Below are 13,656 nucleotides of genomic sequence, written 5' to 3'. Positions count from 1 at the left end.
CCTAAACTGACGGCATTAAGTGACTTTTGTGTAGACTTTGAATTGAGATCGTTTATTACATGCAGGGATCACAGAGCACTTCTTAGATTGACCAACCCCATTTCATTTCATCCTTTCCACAATGCCTTTTGAAATAACTGCTCTACCATGCACAGCAAGGCATTGAAAGAGCAAAGGACGAGCACAGAAAAGGGGTTTGATGAATCCACAAGCTGCAGCCATGTGTACAGTATGTTCATGTGTGTGGCATTAATAAGCATTAGTAGGGATTAATACCTGCTTTAAAGCTCAGCTCATCAGCCTCCTGCCCTGTGTATTCATAAAGCGCTCTAACACGAACCCCGACTACCTTCTGCTCCTCGTCCACCCCGTTGGCTGCGATGTATTTTTTGGGGCTCTCTTCATCAGACCAGTCAGAGGAGTAGTCTTTACTCACCCTGTGTGAACAGAAGAAGAATTAGAAAACTGAACATATTCATGGACGAATCGTTTTAATGGAAGGTGGGAGATCAACTTGGTAATCAGGTGGTCTGTGAAAGTTCAGCTAAAAACATTTGAAATGTTTCAAATCTATTGAAGGGATTCAATTTGATTTTAATTCTTATCTGTGGCATACTGTGGCAACATAGTTTTGAAAGTATAGTCACAAAACTTAATCAAAACTTGTCATAATGTCTTGCCCCACAGATACTGTCAATAAAGCCCAACTTGTACTGAACCCAGAACATTCATTCAATATTTACTCAAAGAAAAACAGCGTAAAGCAGTGTTAGAAATGAGGATTCATACTGATTTTTAAAGAGGAAACTGCAAAAAGCAAATAAAAGGTGTAATTGTTAAAAACTTGTTTTAAGCATACTGGCCTGAACAATTCTTAGCTTGGAACAAAAGACTGGCTCTCACAAGGAAATGGGATCAAACCGGTTAATTTGATTCATCTTAATAGCAGCAAAACTGTATTAACTACAAAATGCTGACAGATCTCAAAATGTTCTTGTCTTGAAAATCTTGTTAGCTCTGTTCCACTACCCAGTGAGCTACCTTGATATCTACTGCCTACATTGACAGCTGCCTTCTAAGACAATATTATAACTTTCAGTAAATAAAACTTCAAAAATGACTAACTTAGAAGTTTTGAAATTGACCCATATATCTATTGTAGCTTATTTGTGTTGTGTTCACAAAATAGCTATTGATCCAGTCAAAAGGCACAACCTGAGACACATTAATAAATGTCACGGTTTTGATCAATAATTTTGGCCCTCCAGAAACCATTTGGCCTTTCTTGCCGAAAATGTTCAATAGCTGGAAATTCAGCATATCACTACTGCATAATACCCACTTTTGTAACAACCTATGTGTAAGGACCAGTGATTCCTTAAAATACTGTCTAGGTAGGCTGCTAACTAGGTTTTAGAACAGAGCTGTTGTCTGTACTCCAAGAGAGAAGGTCAAGAAAAAAAAAAGTTGCACTGACACTCCCGGTGCATATCCACTTATGTTCTCGTAATAGCCATCCACCTCAAGCCACCTGTGGGTTTAAGAGTCGATAGAGACCAGACTAATAAGCAGGAAGCTGCAGAGAGCCACATGTAATACTGCAATTTAACAGGCGTTCTCCTGTGTGCCTGTGTTCCTTGTGAGAGATTCAGATACAACACACAAACAAAAACCATCTATACTATCTGTTCCAGACCTTCTCAGTTCTTTCCAGGCACTTCATTTAGCTAATACCTTTGACTCCCTTCATCCTGTGTTAACATGCTACCCTAACACACACACACACACACACACACACACACACACTGAATGCCCTGACTCAGTGCTAATTGGTGTAGTTGGTACTAAAAGCAGTGTTTGAAGCCCTTAGGAAAGAACTGTTGCCAGCATAATAAAATAAAAAAAAACAATAACAACCCTCCAATTCTAATTACAACACTGTAATAAAAAGTTGGACTGTTTTTGTAGTAGAATACGAAACTCAATCTGTGTATCTATATTTGGGTGCTTGACGCATTCATATTTAAAATATTCTTGTGTGAATTTTAAACAAGCATTTTGTTAAGGTTGCACCAATTTTGTGTGCACCTTATTTGGCATCATTAATTAGTATTACATGTGTGTGTAATGAATGAATATAATATACAAGTTTCACTTTTTGAATGGAATTAGTGAAATAAATCAACTTTTTGATGATATTCTAATCATATGACCAGCACCTGTATATATATTATATTGGTCATCAAGCACTCTGCTCTCCAGATCGGTATCAGCAATTAAAAAAAAAGAAAACACATTTGCTAAAATCTTATTTGTAAACATGTTAATCAGCTTTTTCACAAAGAAGTGAACTGTAAAAAGTGCCCAAAATGTTCCATTTAAAGGTCCAAAAACTAAACTTGACTGAGGGTAAACTATTAATTAATTAAATTTTTAAACAAAATTGTAAGTTTTACATTTCTTAAATTTTTTTTTAATCAAAATTCACTTTTTTTTATGCAAAAATATTTCTAAAAAACAGAAAAATTTCTTTGTGAGTTACGAGTAGTCAGATGTACCTCGCAGTTTCCTGTGGAGTCTTCGGGGGTTCGTCTCCTGCTGAGACAATGTTAGTCAGAGTGACCACTTCATCAGAACGACTGTTTCTATCTCTTCGACTGATGGATCGGTTTGCTTCTGGTGACCACTCCTGTGAAAAACATTAAATGCACATATAAAAAAACAAAAAATCCATATTATCCAACTAACTTGTGTTATACTCCCTACCTTTGTTTAGATTTTAATTACGCATTAAAAAAAGATGTAATAATGAAAATAATAATAATGTAATGTGTGTGTGTGTGTATATATATAAACACACGCACATATACGTATACACTGACATCCTAGAACTGCTGATTAGTGAGTCACCCAAACTGATTCGAGTCCATGTCAGATGAATCTACAGTCTTGAGAGAGAGAAAGAAAGAGAGAGAGAGTTGTGCTTCTTTACAGCCACACAAAGGGCTCCAGTGTGCTTGCAGAGAAGAGAGGATGCCAGAAGATTCCTCTGGACGTGTCACTTACCAGGTCAAACTTGACTAAAAGCTTAATTTTATCTCTGTGACGGTTATTCACTCTCCTACTGCTCGATTAAACATCCACACCATGGGGGATTTCTAAATTTCAGACACACTCAGACTGCACGATACATCCGTACATATACAGTTGTGTATGTATAAACCTCATTTGCACAAAAGGACATGCTTGACACCCCCACTGTGTATCTGTGTGTGTTTGTATTGTGGGGAGGGCTGGAAAGGAAGGGGGGGGAAGGATTGCCATTAGGGAGAGGGATCCGACCCGACATTCCAGAACCCACTCATGGGCCGTGCAAAGACAACAGCTCATTCACGCTCAGCCCATTAGAAATTCACCATCACTGGAGCCCAGGGCCAAAACAGCTCTATGGCTGACGATGCCACGGCAGTGTTTGGGGGCGTAAATGTCATATCTTTTCTAAGCAAATGTTAGCATTCAAGTTTGGTAGTCTGGTAAACATCTTTCCTGGCATTCTTGTGATGTAGCAAATATTCTAAACAAAACAACATTTTGCAGAAAGAAATTTACTATACCTCAAACTGTGGCCAATTCATGCTCATGCCTGGCCCATGGGTGTTCCTCCACCATCTGAGGTCCTCTGCGTCATTGGCTGCGTTGATGGTCTGGCCGAGGTCTCGGTACAGGGCTCGAAATCTGCACAGGGATTTTCCACATACTCCGTCAGGACAGGTTTATTTGTGCACAGGGAAGATTATGATTAAAAAGATACAACTACAGTTGATGGTTCTTGCTAAGACAAACATCGCCATTACTATTGATCAAACCTTTAAAACACCTTACACAGAGAAATATATTTTGATGTACAACATCTTGCACAGTGTCAGAAAAAGAAACTTGCAAAAATTGTAAGTTTAAGTGTACAAACAAGTGGTAAAAACTATAGTATTTAAAAAACCAGGAATAACGAAATGTGTGGTAACAAAATATAATACAATGTGCAGACGTCACATGGGGCACACAAATACATACCTTAATGTGTGTACATTTATGCATTTCAATGGATTAAACAGCTCCCCCTTTTACAGCAGATTTAGTTTACAGATAACTGACAGTCATGACCTATATATTTTTTAAATATTATATTTTCATTTACAATAATCAATACTAAAAATCTGCATCAGCTCTGATATTCCAGTGCTTGGCTACTTTTGAGTCGCTCTGAATGGATCGATGAATTGTTCAGTGCGATTTGCGAACATTGCAGACATTTTGCTTAAGTACATTAACTTTTGTCCACCACTGCTACCAACATTGTAACAATACAAAGCTGGTTGAAAATCCGCACACTTATCTTTTTAGGTACTACTATGAACCTTTTAGGTGTAAAAGTACAAAAATATTCGAGGTTGTACCCCTAAAGGTACAATTGTTGTACTTTTTTTTTTTTTTCCTGAAAGAGCACCAAAGGAGGAAAAATTAGGCATATATATATATATATATATATATATATAAAAACAAAAATTCTACTTTTTCATTTCATAAGCACTGTTACCAGTCCAAAAGAGCAAGAAATATTAAGTACCATGACAAAACAAAGAAGGAGGGAGGTATAAAGTAAACATCAAGGTTCCTGTACATGAAACTAAACTATATATGTTTAGCACACAGATCAGCCCTGTCATTACACCTCAACAGAAGTAAACATTGTGCAAAAATGCAGAGACTGGTTTAAAGGGTGTTGTTTTTGTTGCTATTCTGAACATGCAACTCCATGCTGCTTAAGCCGAAACGCAAAATGAAATTAGGTATTTGTTCATTGATTAGAAAACTTGATTTCAGCTCTTTTGAAATGACCCTGGTCAGTAGTCAACGATGTGCTTCGAATTCCTCACCAAGTAAACAAAATGATAGCAGAGAGCCTGGATATACATATTTATTTGCACTTATTAATGGTTAACATGCTTCGTTTATTTCAGTTTTTAGCTATGAGACACAAATGACCAGAAACTATTTAAAGAGCCTGAGGATACTGAACTGCCAATATAAATCAGGACTTGACACAGAGTAAAGTTTGAGACAGAGCTCTTCATTTCTCTCATTTGATTTTTAATGGAACAACTCACAATTGTGTGGAATTTTGTGCCTGGTAATCTCTCAGTGGCTCGGTTTCAAACTCTAGTAAGCCACCCAACTAGACAACATTTATAGATAGCACCAAGGCTTCTCAAAACTAATGGAAGCTAAATTTTGCTGCCTTCTAAGAGCATGGGTTTGGTTTAGGGATAGGTTCAGGGGAAGTACCTAGTTGCTACCCAGTTATTGTAATTATTATAACAGGTACATAGTATGTACATGTGAAATATGATGGTAGCACTTTATTTTACAGTCCTGTTTCTCATGTACATACTATGTACTTATTATTGTAATTACAATAACTATGTAATAACTAGGTACTAACCCTGAACCTAACCCTAAATCTAACCCTACCCCAAGTAGTTACCTTGTATTACCAGAACATCAAATGTAAAATAAAGTGTTACCACAAAATTAATCAAAGATGACAGAGAAATAATACATATTTTTAGGATGTTGTCCTAGAGATAAGCATCTATATAGAGAGTGAAGCAGAGGAATGACAGCGAGACTAACCCATCATTGCTGGGGAGGTCCATGTGCTGGTTTAAGTCCTGCAGCACTTGTTTAAAAAAGCGCAACCTCTTCTTTTCTGCCTCCTGTGTGATTTCAAACACTTGCTCCATGTCTTCCATGTAACGTGGGTTACAGCGATTCAGCTCATCCAGGGCTCTCTCATAACGCTCCTTAGCCTGAGGGCAAACGTCCAAACACAAGAAACCGGTTGATGAGACAGAGTCATGGGACACAGTTTATAAGGTCAATTCCTAAGTGCAGAATTTCCTGTTCAAAATACATCTCGAGTTTAATCTGAAGGAGCAAGCTGTACCACTTTCTTCTTTTTGGAGTCACTTTGGATCAAAGCATGCGCAAAATAAAATGTAAATGTACTAATATGAAATTAATGACGGTCTATAAATTATTGAAAAATGAGAGCAAAAACCCTTTTAAATATATCAAATTGTGATGTTTCCCTTTACACCTTTGAGAAGGAAGTATATTTTTGTGAATGAAACCACACATTCAACAACACACCCATTATTTTGAATTGTCACAACAGGTTCAAAAGACATCATCACAGGGGCTTTACTATTGGTGGAAGCAACAAACATGCCTTGTCTTGTCTAAGTTTATGGAAATTCTGTCATTTCATTCCACCCAAAAAAAAAAAAAGAAAAAAAAAGGAAACTAAACTACCTAATAAAACTTAATAAAAACATTAATAAAACTGAAAAACTGTTGTCTGTGCTTTTTCTCATGCTACCTTCTCTGCTTCCTGGGTACATTTCTCCAGGCGGTCTGTGAACTTGCGGACCTCTTCTGGGGATTTGGTGGGGTCAGCCTTGGCATGTGTTTCACGGGTCAATGCCGTGCGCTCTTCCTTCCGGGCTTGGTGATAACTCTTTTTGGTAGACTCCACCTACAGCAGAGAAGATTTTCATACAACCATACTATATACTCATTACTAAATACACCCTTCCACCAAATACACATAGTTCTATTTACACATACTTTTAAACGGATAGCTCACCCAAAAATAAAGCTTCTGCAATCATATACACTTCCTAATGTTTACCCAAAACTTTTTGTTGGTCAAGCTATATTTACATTTCATTGACATTCCATAAGAAACTAGTTCAGGTGCCATGAAGGCGAACAGATGATAACATTATTTTGGGTGTACTGCCCATTTAAAAAAAAAAAAAAAAAAAATCTCAGCCACTGTGGCTTATGGATCAAAATTCATAGTATTAGCTATGTATTCTGCACAGGAGGAGACTCACATCCTTCAGTTTTCGAACCCAGGGTTTCTGGGCTTTGCGAAAGCCATCATCGGCGTCTTTGGTCTCACGGAATCCACCAATCATTTGCTTGTGGAAGGCATCCTTCTGCCAGTTTCTAATCTTTTCGCTGTCCTCCTCAGCCAGTTTCTCTTTTAGTTCCATATGGATCTCACTCAGTCTGTCTGCTGCATTCATGAAAGCATGCCAGGCCTTTTCCAGAGTCCCATACTGTGGGCCTGCAGGACAGAATTTAGCTTTATTTGTTTGTTCATTACACTGGATAGTCGCTTAGAAGCCCAAGTCAAAAGAGTCATTATCATCTTCTACTCTCTAGATCAGTGGTTCTCAACCTTTTATTCCACTGGGCCGAACTATGGTCCAAGTGCAAGTCTCACGGGCCGCATGTATATCATTTACATATGTCACCAATAAAAACCAACCAGATTTATAATAGCCTATTACAGCCTAAATATTATGATATCTAATCGATTACATTCATTAAAATAAGCAAATTAATAATTATACTCCCATTAATAAAACTGCTAAAAAAATGCTTTCGGGAGATGACCAATTTTGTGAAATTCGGCTTGAAAGGTGTAAAAGCACAATGAAGTTGTGATTGTAAGTTGCAGTCTGTAAGACGTGCTCGGAAGCGTGACATTGCAGAAAATGTGCGTTCACAAATGTAGCTTATGTTGATCCAAATTTCAAATATTGATGTGCCATCAGCGCAACTGAACAGTTCTGCATTCAAATGCATGTAATAAGCTAAAATAGTTACCATGAATATATGAGGGGGAAATTGTAAGGAGATATTTGAATTATTTACTAATAATCTAGTGTTTTCTGAGTTGGTGTCACAAGGATCAAGTTGCCAATCCTGAATCGCCATCTCCTCAGATGCGCCTTTAGAGAGAAGTGCATCTTAATGGATTATGATAATGAGTTTTTTTTTTCATAGTGATAGAGTAGTAATTTAAAGCTTTCTATAGATATCTTTATCATATCTGTGAGGCATGTATTTGCTGAGTTTCAGTTCATTTTTGTGAAGCACTCCTGTTCAAGACGAGACATCAGAAAATGCATCATGTTTGTTTTCTTTATAATACAGAAGCACAACACTTTGTTGATATTGTGAGTGCACACAAATAAAAGTAGACCCTTTACAGTTATGTATTACTAAATTACCTTTATGAGCAAAAATGACTGCGTATACACTGGAAAAAAATGCAAATTATCATGCTGGCACCTCTGTCCTGCAAAGCGCGCTTTAGCTTCCATTTCCGCACAAATTATTGGATATAGCCTGGGTGTGATTTCCCCCTTTCTGGTCAATGTATCCTTGCCTCTGTTTATTATTTTTATTCCCGGTGAGGATAAATTTATCCCCCCCTCAAAATGATCAGTGCTACTACACTAGTGGCGAGACGGATCACAAAACTTATCAAGGATCTGTGGTTTGATAAAAGTCAATTTTATTTTAAAATGCACTACTTTGGCTGCCGCGCAGCCTCTCTGTATTCACCACTCTACAGACTTGCTCAATGTTCCGCCCATGGCGCTATCTGATTTGTTACACCTCATGAGTAATAGCCTATCAACACTTGCGAGACAGTTGAAGCCGGTCCGCTGGGAAGTGACAATCTGCGCAAAGTGCTTATCACTGTCTCCACACTTCCAGTGTCAACAGCTGAGTGTGAAAGTGGATTCAGGCCATGAACCGTATTCTCACAGACGAAAGAAACCGACTAAACATCTCCACACTGAACAACCTACTGTTCATTTCCAATAATTGGCCAGGGGTTACCTACTTCCCTGCCCGGAGATTCACAGAAATGTGGGTAAAAGAGGGACGACATGCCGCAGATGATGCTCCCACAGGAAAGCAGAAAAAGACGACAGAAGTCCTTCATCAAGGCAGACTTTTTTCTAGTATGATGCATAGGCCTACACTATAGCCTATTTATGTTTAAGTTGACACTACGTTGTGCCATTTAGTTTTACCATTCACAAAAGTGTTTTGACATGTCTAGACGAGTGGCACTATCTATGTTACTGGGAGGGGGATTTATTCTTGCATGTTTTTTCATTGTCACAGTTCATATTTGTGGGGAAAGGTAAGCTATTAGAGTAAAAATAATGCATTAGGCTGCTTCATGAGTTAATAAGATTTTTTTTTTATAATTCCTGCAAATGCAGTGATGAAGTTCATGTTCTCATGATTTATTTTTATGAATTCAAATGTTTCAAACCCCCCCTCTGTTTTTTTTCACAAATCGCACCCTGGATTTAGCAGACATTCATCTAGGTGAAACGTTAAAACATTTTTATATGCTTGAACTTTTTTTATCTCTATAGATTTGATTTTAGGCAAGTCGTGATGATCTGAGAAGGCTAAACTGCTTGATCATTACTTTAAAAAACAAAAACTTATATATTTAACGACCAAAAATGCTCCAAATGTTTTTCTAAATTAACTTAATAAAAAAACAAAATGTAAAACAATCACTTTACCATTACATACAAAACTTAACTAGTTTGATACAGCTGAAACAGTAGTAGGCCTACAGTATAAGCTGTTTTGGGAGAAGGGGGAAAAAAAAGACATGAACATCTTCAAGTGAGTGGCGGGGCAAACCGAAAGTTGATGCCGAAAATCCAGCACTCTCCTTCCTTCACTGCTGTGACTTCTCGTTTGTGTGTTCCTTCGCTGGCATTTTCCACATTTCGTTTTTCAAGTTCAAGTTCAAGTTCATTTATTTATATAGCACATTTAAACAGCCGCTAGACAGACCAAAGTGCTTTACAGAACAAGCATATAAAAATAAAAGCAGCAAAACAGACATAAGCACATAGAGAACAACTAAGCTAAGATTAATTATAAAATCAAGAAGCAAATGTAAAATAATAAGAACAGTCTAAGATAAGTAATCAATATGCTAACGAGAATAGATAAGTTTTGACCAGAGACTTAAAAACAGAGAGGTTGGGAGCCGTTCTGATCTCTAGAGGCATGGTGTTCCACAGACGGGGCCCTGCCACCGCAAAAGCACGCTCCCCTCTATGCTTAAGTCTGACTCGAGGGACTACCAGCAGCGCCTGGTCGTGGGATCTGAGACTTCTGGACGGAATGTACGGATGAATAAGTTCAGAGAGATAAACCGGTGCTAGGTTGTGTAAAGATTTGAAGACAAAGAGAAGAATTTTGAAATCTATTCTCTGCCGGACTGGTAACCAATGTAAAGATCTGAGGATGAGAGAGATATGATCATATTTGCGACAATTATGGATGAGTCTGGCCGCAGCATTTTGGACTAACTGAAGACGGGAGATTTGAGAATCTGATATACCGCAATATAGTGAGTTGCAATAATCCAGTCGACACGTGATGAAAGCATGAACTGCCATTTCCAGAGTTATTGGAGTGAGAAAGCCTTTGATTTTAGAAAGTAAGCGAAGTTGGTAGAAACCAGAACTGACTACAGATGAGATGTGTTTATCAAACTTTAAAGGCTGGTCAACAAGAACACCTAAGTTCCTCACTCCTGTAGATTTAAAGGGAGATAGATTCCCCAAGTCTGGGCATGTGCACTGGGACCTTTCACTCGGGCTGAAAACAATGACCTCGGTCTTATCATCATTAAGGGATAGGAAATTTTGAGCTAGCCATGCCTTCACCTCCTCTAAGCATAGATAAAGAGAGTTTAATGCTGCAGGATTATTGTGCTTGATTGGAATGTAAATTTGGGTGTCATCTGCATAAAAGTGTAATGATACACAGTGTTTCCTAAAAATTGTGCCCAGCGGTAGCATGTAAAGAGAAAATAGAGAGGGAGCCAAAATAGAGCCCTGTGGAAGAACACGTCTCAGGGGTGCCATGGAGCTGGAAAAGTTTCCCATCTTTACTAAAAACTTTCTGTCAGTAAGGTAAGACTGGAACCATGACAGGACAGAGCCTTTTATGCCCACCCACGTCTCCAGTCTAGCTAACAGAGTAGGATGGTCAACGGTGTCAAAAGCTGCCGACAGATCTAGGAGAACTAGAACCACAGTGTCTCCACAGTCAGTGGAGAGATAAATGTCATTTAGCACTTGCAGGAGAGCGGACTCAGTGCTGTGGGCAGTCCTAAACCCATATTGAAAGACCTCATATATACAGTTATTTGACAAAAAGTGTTGGAACTGATCCAACACGATTTTCTCTAATAACTTGGAAATGAAAGGTAGGACAGAGATGGGCCGGTAATTTTTTAAAACAGAAGGATCCAGTGAAGGCTTCTTGAGCAAAGGAGTGACCGTAGCCACTTTAAGATTGGCCGGAACAGAGCCAGTGCTTAGACACTTGTTAATAAGGGATACCATACCTGGACCCACCGTGTTGGTGATTCATTTTAAAAATCTCGGGTGAATGATATCATTTGGGCAGAATGAAGGTTTGAGCTTGGCGCTCACATCCTTCAGTGTCTGGAGGTTAATGGGAACAAAAGCCTCCCAAACACAGGAGGTACGCGGCATAATAGGGGGGAGAATTAATTTAGGGCAGATACTGGTCCTTAATGTAGTGATTTTGTTAATAAAAAATCTCTGGAAGTCTTCACATAGAGCATCTGAGGCAACAGACAATTTAGCAGATGGGTTTAAAACAGAATGAATGACAGAAAACAAGACCTTAGGGTTAGAGTGATTGGATTCAATTAAGTTTGAGAAGTATGCGGCTTTAGCTGATTTAACAGCGTTCTGGTATGCTATAAGTGAGTCTTTGAACATGCGAAAGGAGACACTGAGCCTGTCCCGTTTCCATTTGCGTTCGGCCTTTCTACATATTTGTCTTTGGAGACGAGTGTCAGAATTTTGCCACATATCTGATTTTGGTTTGGGTTTGTGAGGCTTAAGAGGAGCAGTCACGTTTGCTACTTTAAGCCAGGCAGAATTTAAAAGGCTAAGATGCTGATCTGCATCCAGATCAGATAAAGGTTGGTCCAAGTGCCAGTGAGAGCATAGCTCAGTAAAGCACAAGTCGAAGTTTGTGTTGAACTGAGGAGAATAGAACCGCGACATAACAGGATCAGTAGTGGGTTGAGAGAGCTCCAGAAGAGACAGTGAGAATAAAATAGGCTTGTGATCAGAGAGAGGAAAATCAGAGATAACAATATCGGTGACATCAATCCCATAAGATAACACAAGGTCAAGTGTGTGGCCCTGAGTGTGGGTAGAGTTTTTGACCCACTGCAGTAGGTTAAAAGCATCTATTAAGTCAAGAAACTCCTGCGACAGGGAGTTAGAATGACAGCAGACATGAATATTGAAGTCGCCCATCAAAAGGAAGCGACCATAGTTTGTGGCAATGTTGCCAATGAACTCAGTGAATTGCAGTATAAAATCCTTAGTGAAGAGTGGAGGGCGGTATATCACCCCTATACAGATGGGACCATTCCAATCTAGGTGGAGAAGCTGAGTTTCAAAGCTGGGGAAGGTCGTTGCAGGGACCAGCCGGCATCGTGAGGAGAGAGAGTTATTTAGAATAGTTTTTCTCACTTAACAAATGTGTCCATTCTGATGCTCAATTTTACCGAACTTATGACTGCTGATGACTATTTGAATTGAATTCTGCCAAAGTGTGTACTTGTAAGTGTCCATTAAATGCGTAACAAGAATTACGTACAGGTACAGAGTACAGGTCTGCTTGTGTCTGAAAATAATATATGAAAAACAAAATTACTTAACATAAAAACATTATAGCTTATATTTGTGCAGTCAGGAGATGGTGTGATGCAATGAGTGGTTTCCACATTTTTTCACCTGTACACTAAATAATCTAACGCTCATACTTACATAAAAATGGCAGTCAACCATTTTCAGAAATGAAAACTTAGAAATTTCTCACAGTTCAGGTTCTTTAAAAAAAACAAAAACAACACAGAACCACTTCTGGATAAGAATCGTTTTTTTGGTTCCCGACCCTAGTGGGCACTGGCAGAGTAACAACACTGACAGGTTTATAATAATTTTATTATGCTACTTATAAAATCATCAGAACAGAATGTGTTGATGTTATGTTACTGTAGAAGGATGCATCTACTTTAGGAGGATGAACTATGAGACTCAAAGTCAATGCTCACCTTTCTCCACAACACCCCTCCATTTCCTGGCCCAGTCACTCAGCTGCTGGGAATAGCCCTTCTCAATCTTGGCACGCTCCTGGAAGCAGCCGACCAGCTCGTTGCATAGTTTGTAGCCATCATCAATGCGTTTAACCGTCCTCCTGTAGTTCCCAGGCTAACCAACGAAAGTCATGTTAGAGTCATATTAAAATGTGGCACACAGAATATAAATATTTCATTTTTAAATCAGACTGATTCGGTTTTCAAGTTTAACTCAGTGACTCAACGATTTTGTCATGGCAGTTAAAAGCTAGGATTATCATTAAATAATTACATGTCAGTCAAGTAAAGTTTATTAATTATTAAATGTAAGATTATAGAATTAGATTCATTATTTATGACTCTAGTTCCTTAAACATACATAAACCAGTTCTCTCCAAAATGACTGTCTATACTACACTACCAACAAAGTTGATGGTAAAATAAACCTTTCACTTTCCCTTCACTATATAAAAGCACTTTGTATCTATTAGTTTTCTCCAAGACAAGTGTGGACCTGACCAAGCTTGCTTAAAGAAACAGTGTGGAAGGGGTAC

General features: G+C 38.4%; 1 protein-coding gene across 4 annotated transcripts in view; it reads right to left on the bottom strand.

Annotated features, from left to right (window-relative positions):
- LOC132110170 (protein kinase C and casein kinase II substrate protein 3-like) overlaps positions 1-13,656 on the bottom strand; it is a 35,600-nt gene that overhangs the window by 1,826 nt on the left and 20,118 nt on the right. For all 4 annotated transcript variants that reach the window (XM_059516771.1, XM_059516778.1, XM_059516792.1 and 1 more), the window contains 7 exons: positions 13,079-13,235; positions 6,960-7,195; positions 6,440-6,595; positions 5,692-5,867; positions 3,615-3,735; positions 2,559-2,689; positions 277-437 (listed from right to left, as the gene is read on the bottom strand). In XM_059516771.1, the coding sequence (XP_059372754.1) occupies positions 277-437; positions 2,559-2,689; positions 3,615-3,735; positions 5,692-5,867; positions 6,440-6,595; positions 6,960-7,195; positions 13,079-13,235 (1,138 nt within the window). The remainder of the gene's footprint in view (positions 1-276; positions 438-2,558; positions 2,690-3,614; positions 3,736-5,691; positions 5,868-6,439; positions 6,596-6,959; positions 7,196-13,078; positions 13,236-13,656) is intronic.

Source organism: Carassius carassius, chromosome 2 (genome assembly GCF_963082965.1).
Source record: "Carassius carassius chromosome 2, fCarCar2.1, whole genome shotgun sequence".
Classification (NCBI taxonomy): domain Eukaryota; kingdom Metazoa; phylum Chordata; class Actinopteri; order Cypriniformes; family Cyprinidae; genus Carassius; species Carassius carassius.
This window is presented reverse-complemented; position numbering and strand designations above follow the sequence as displayed.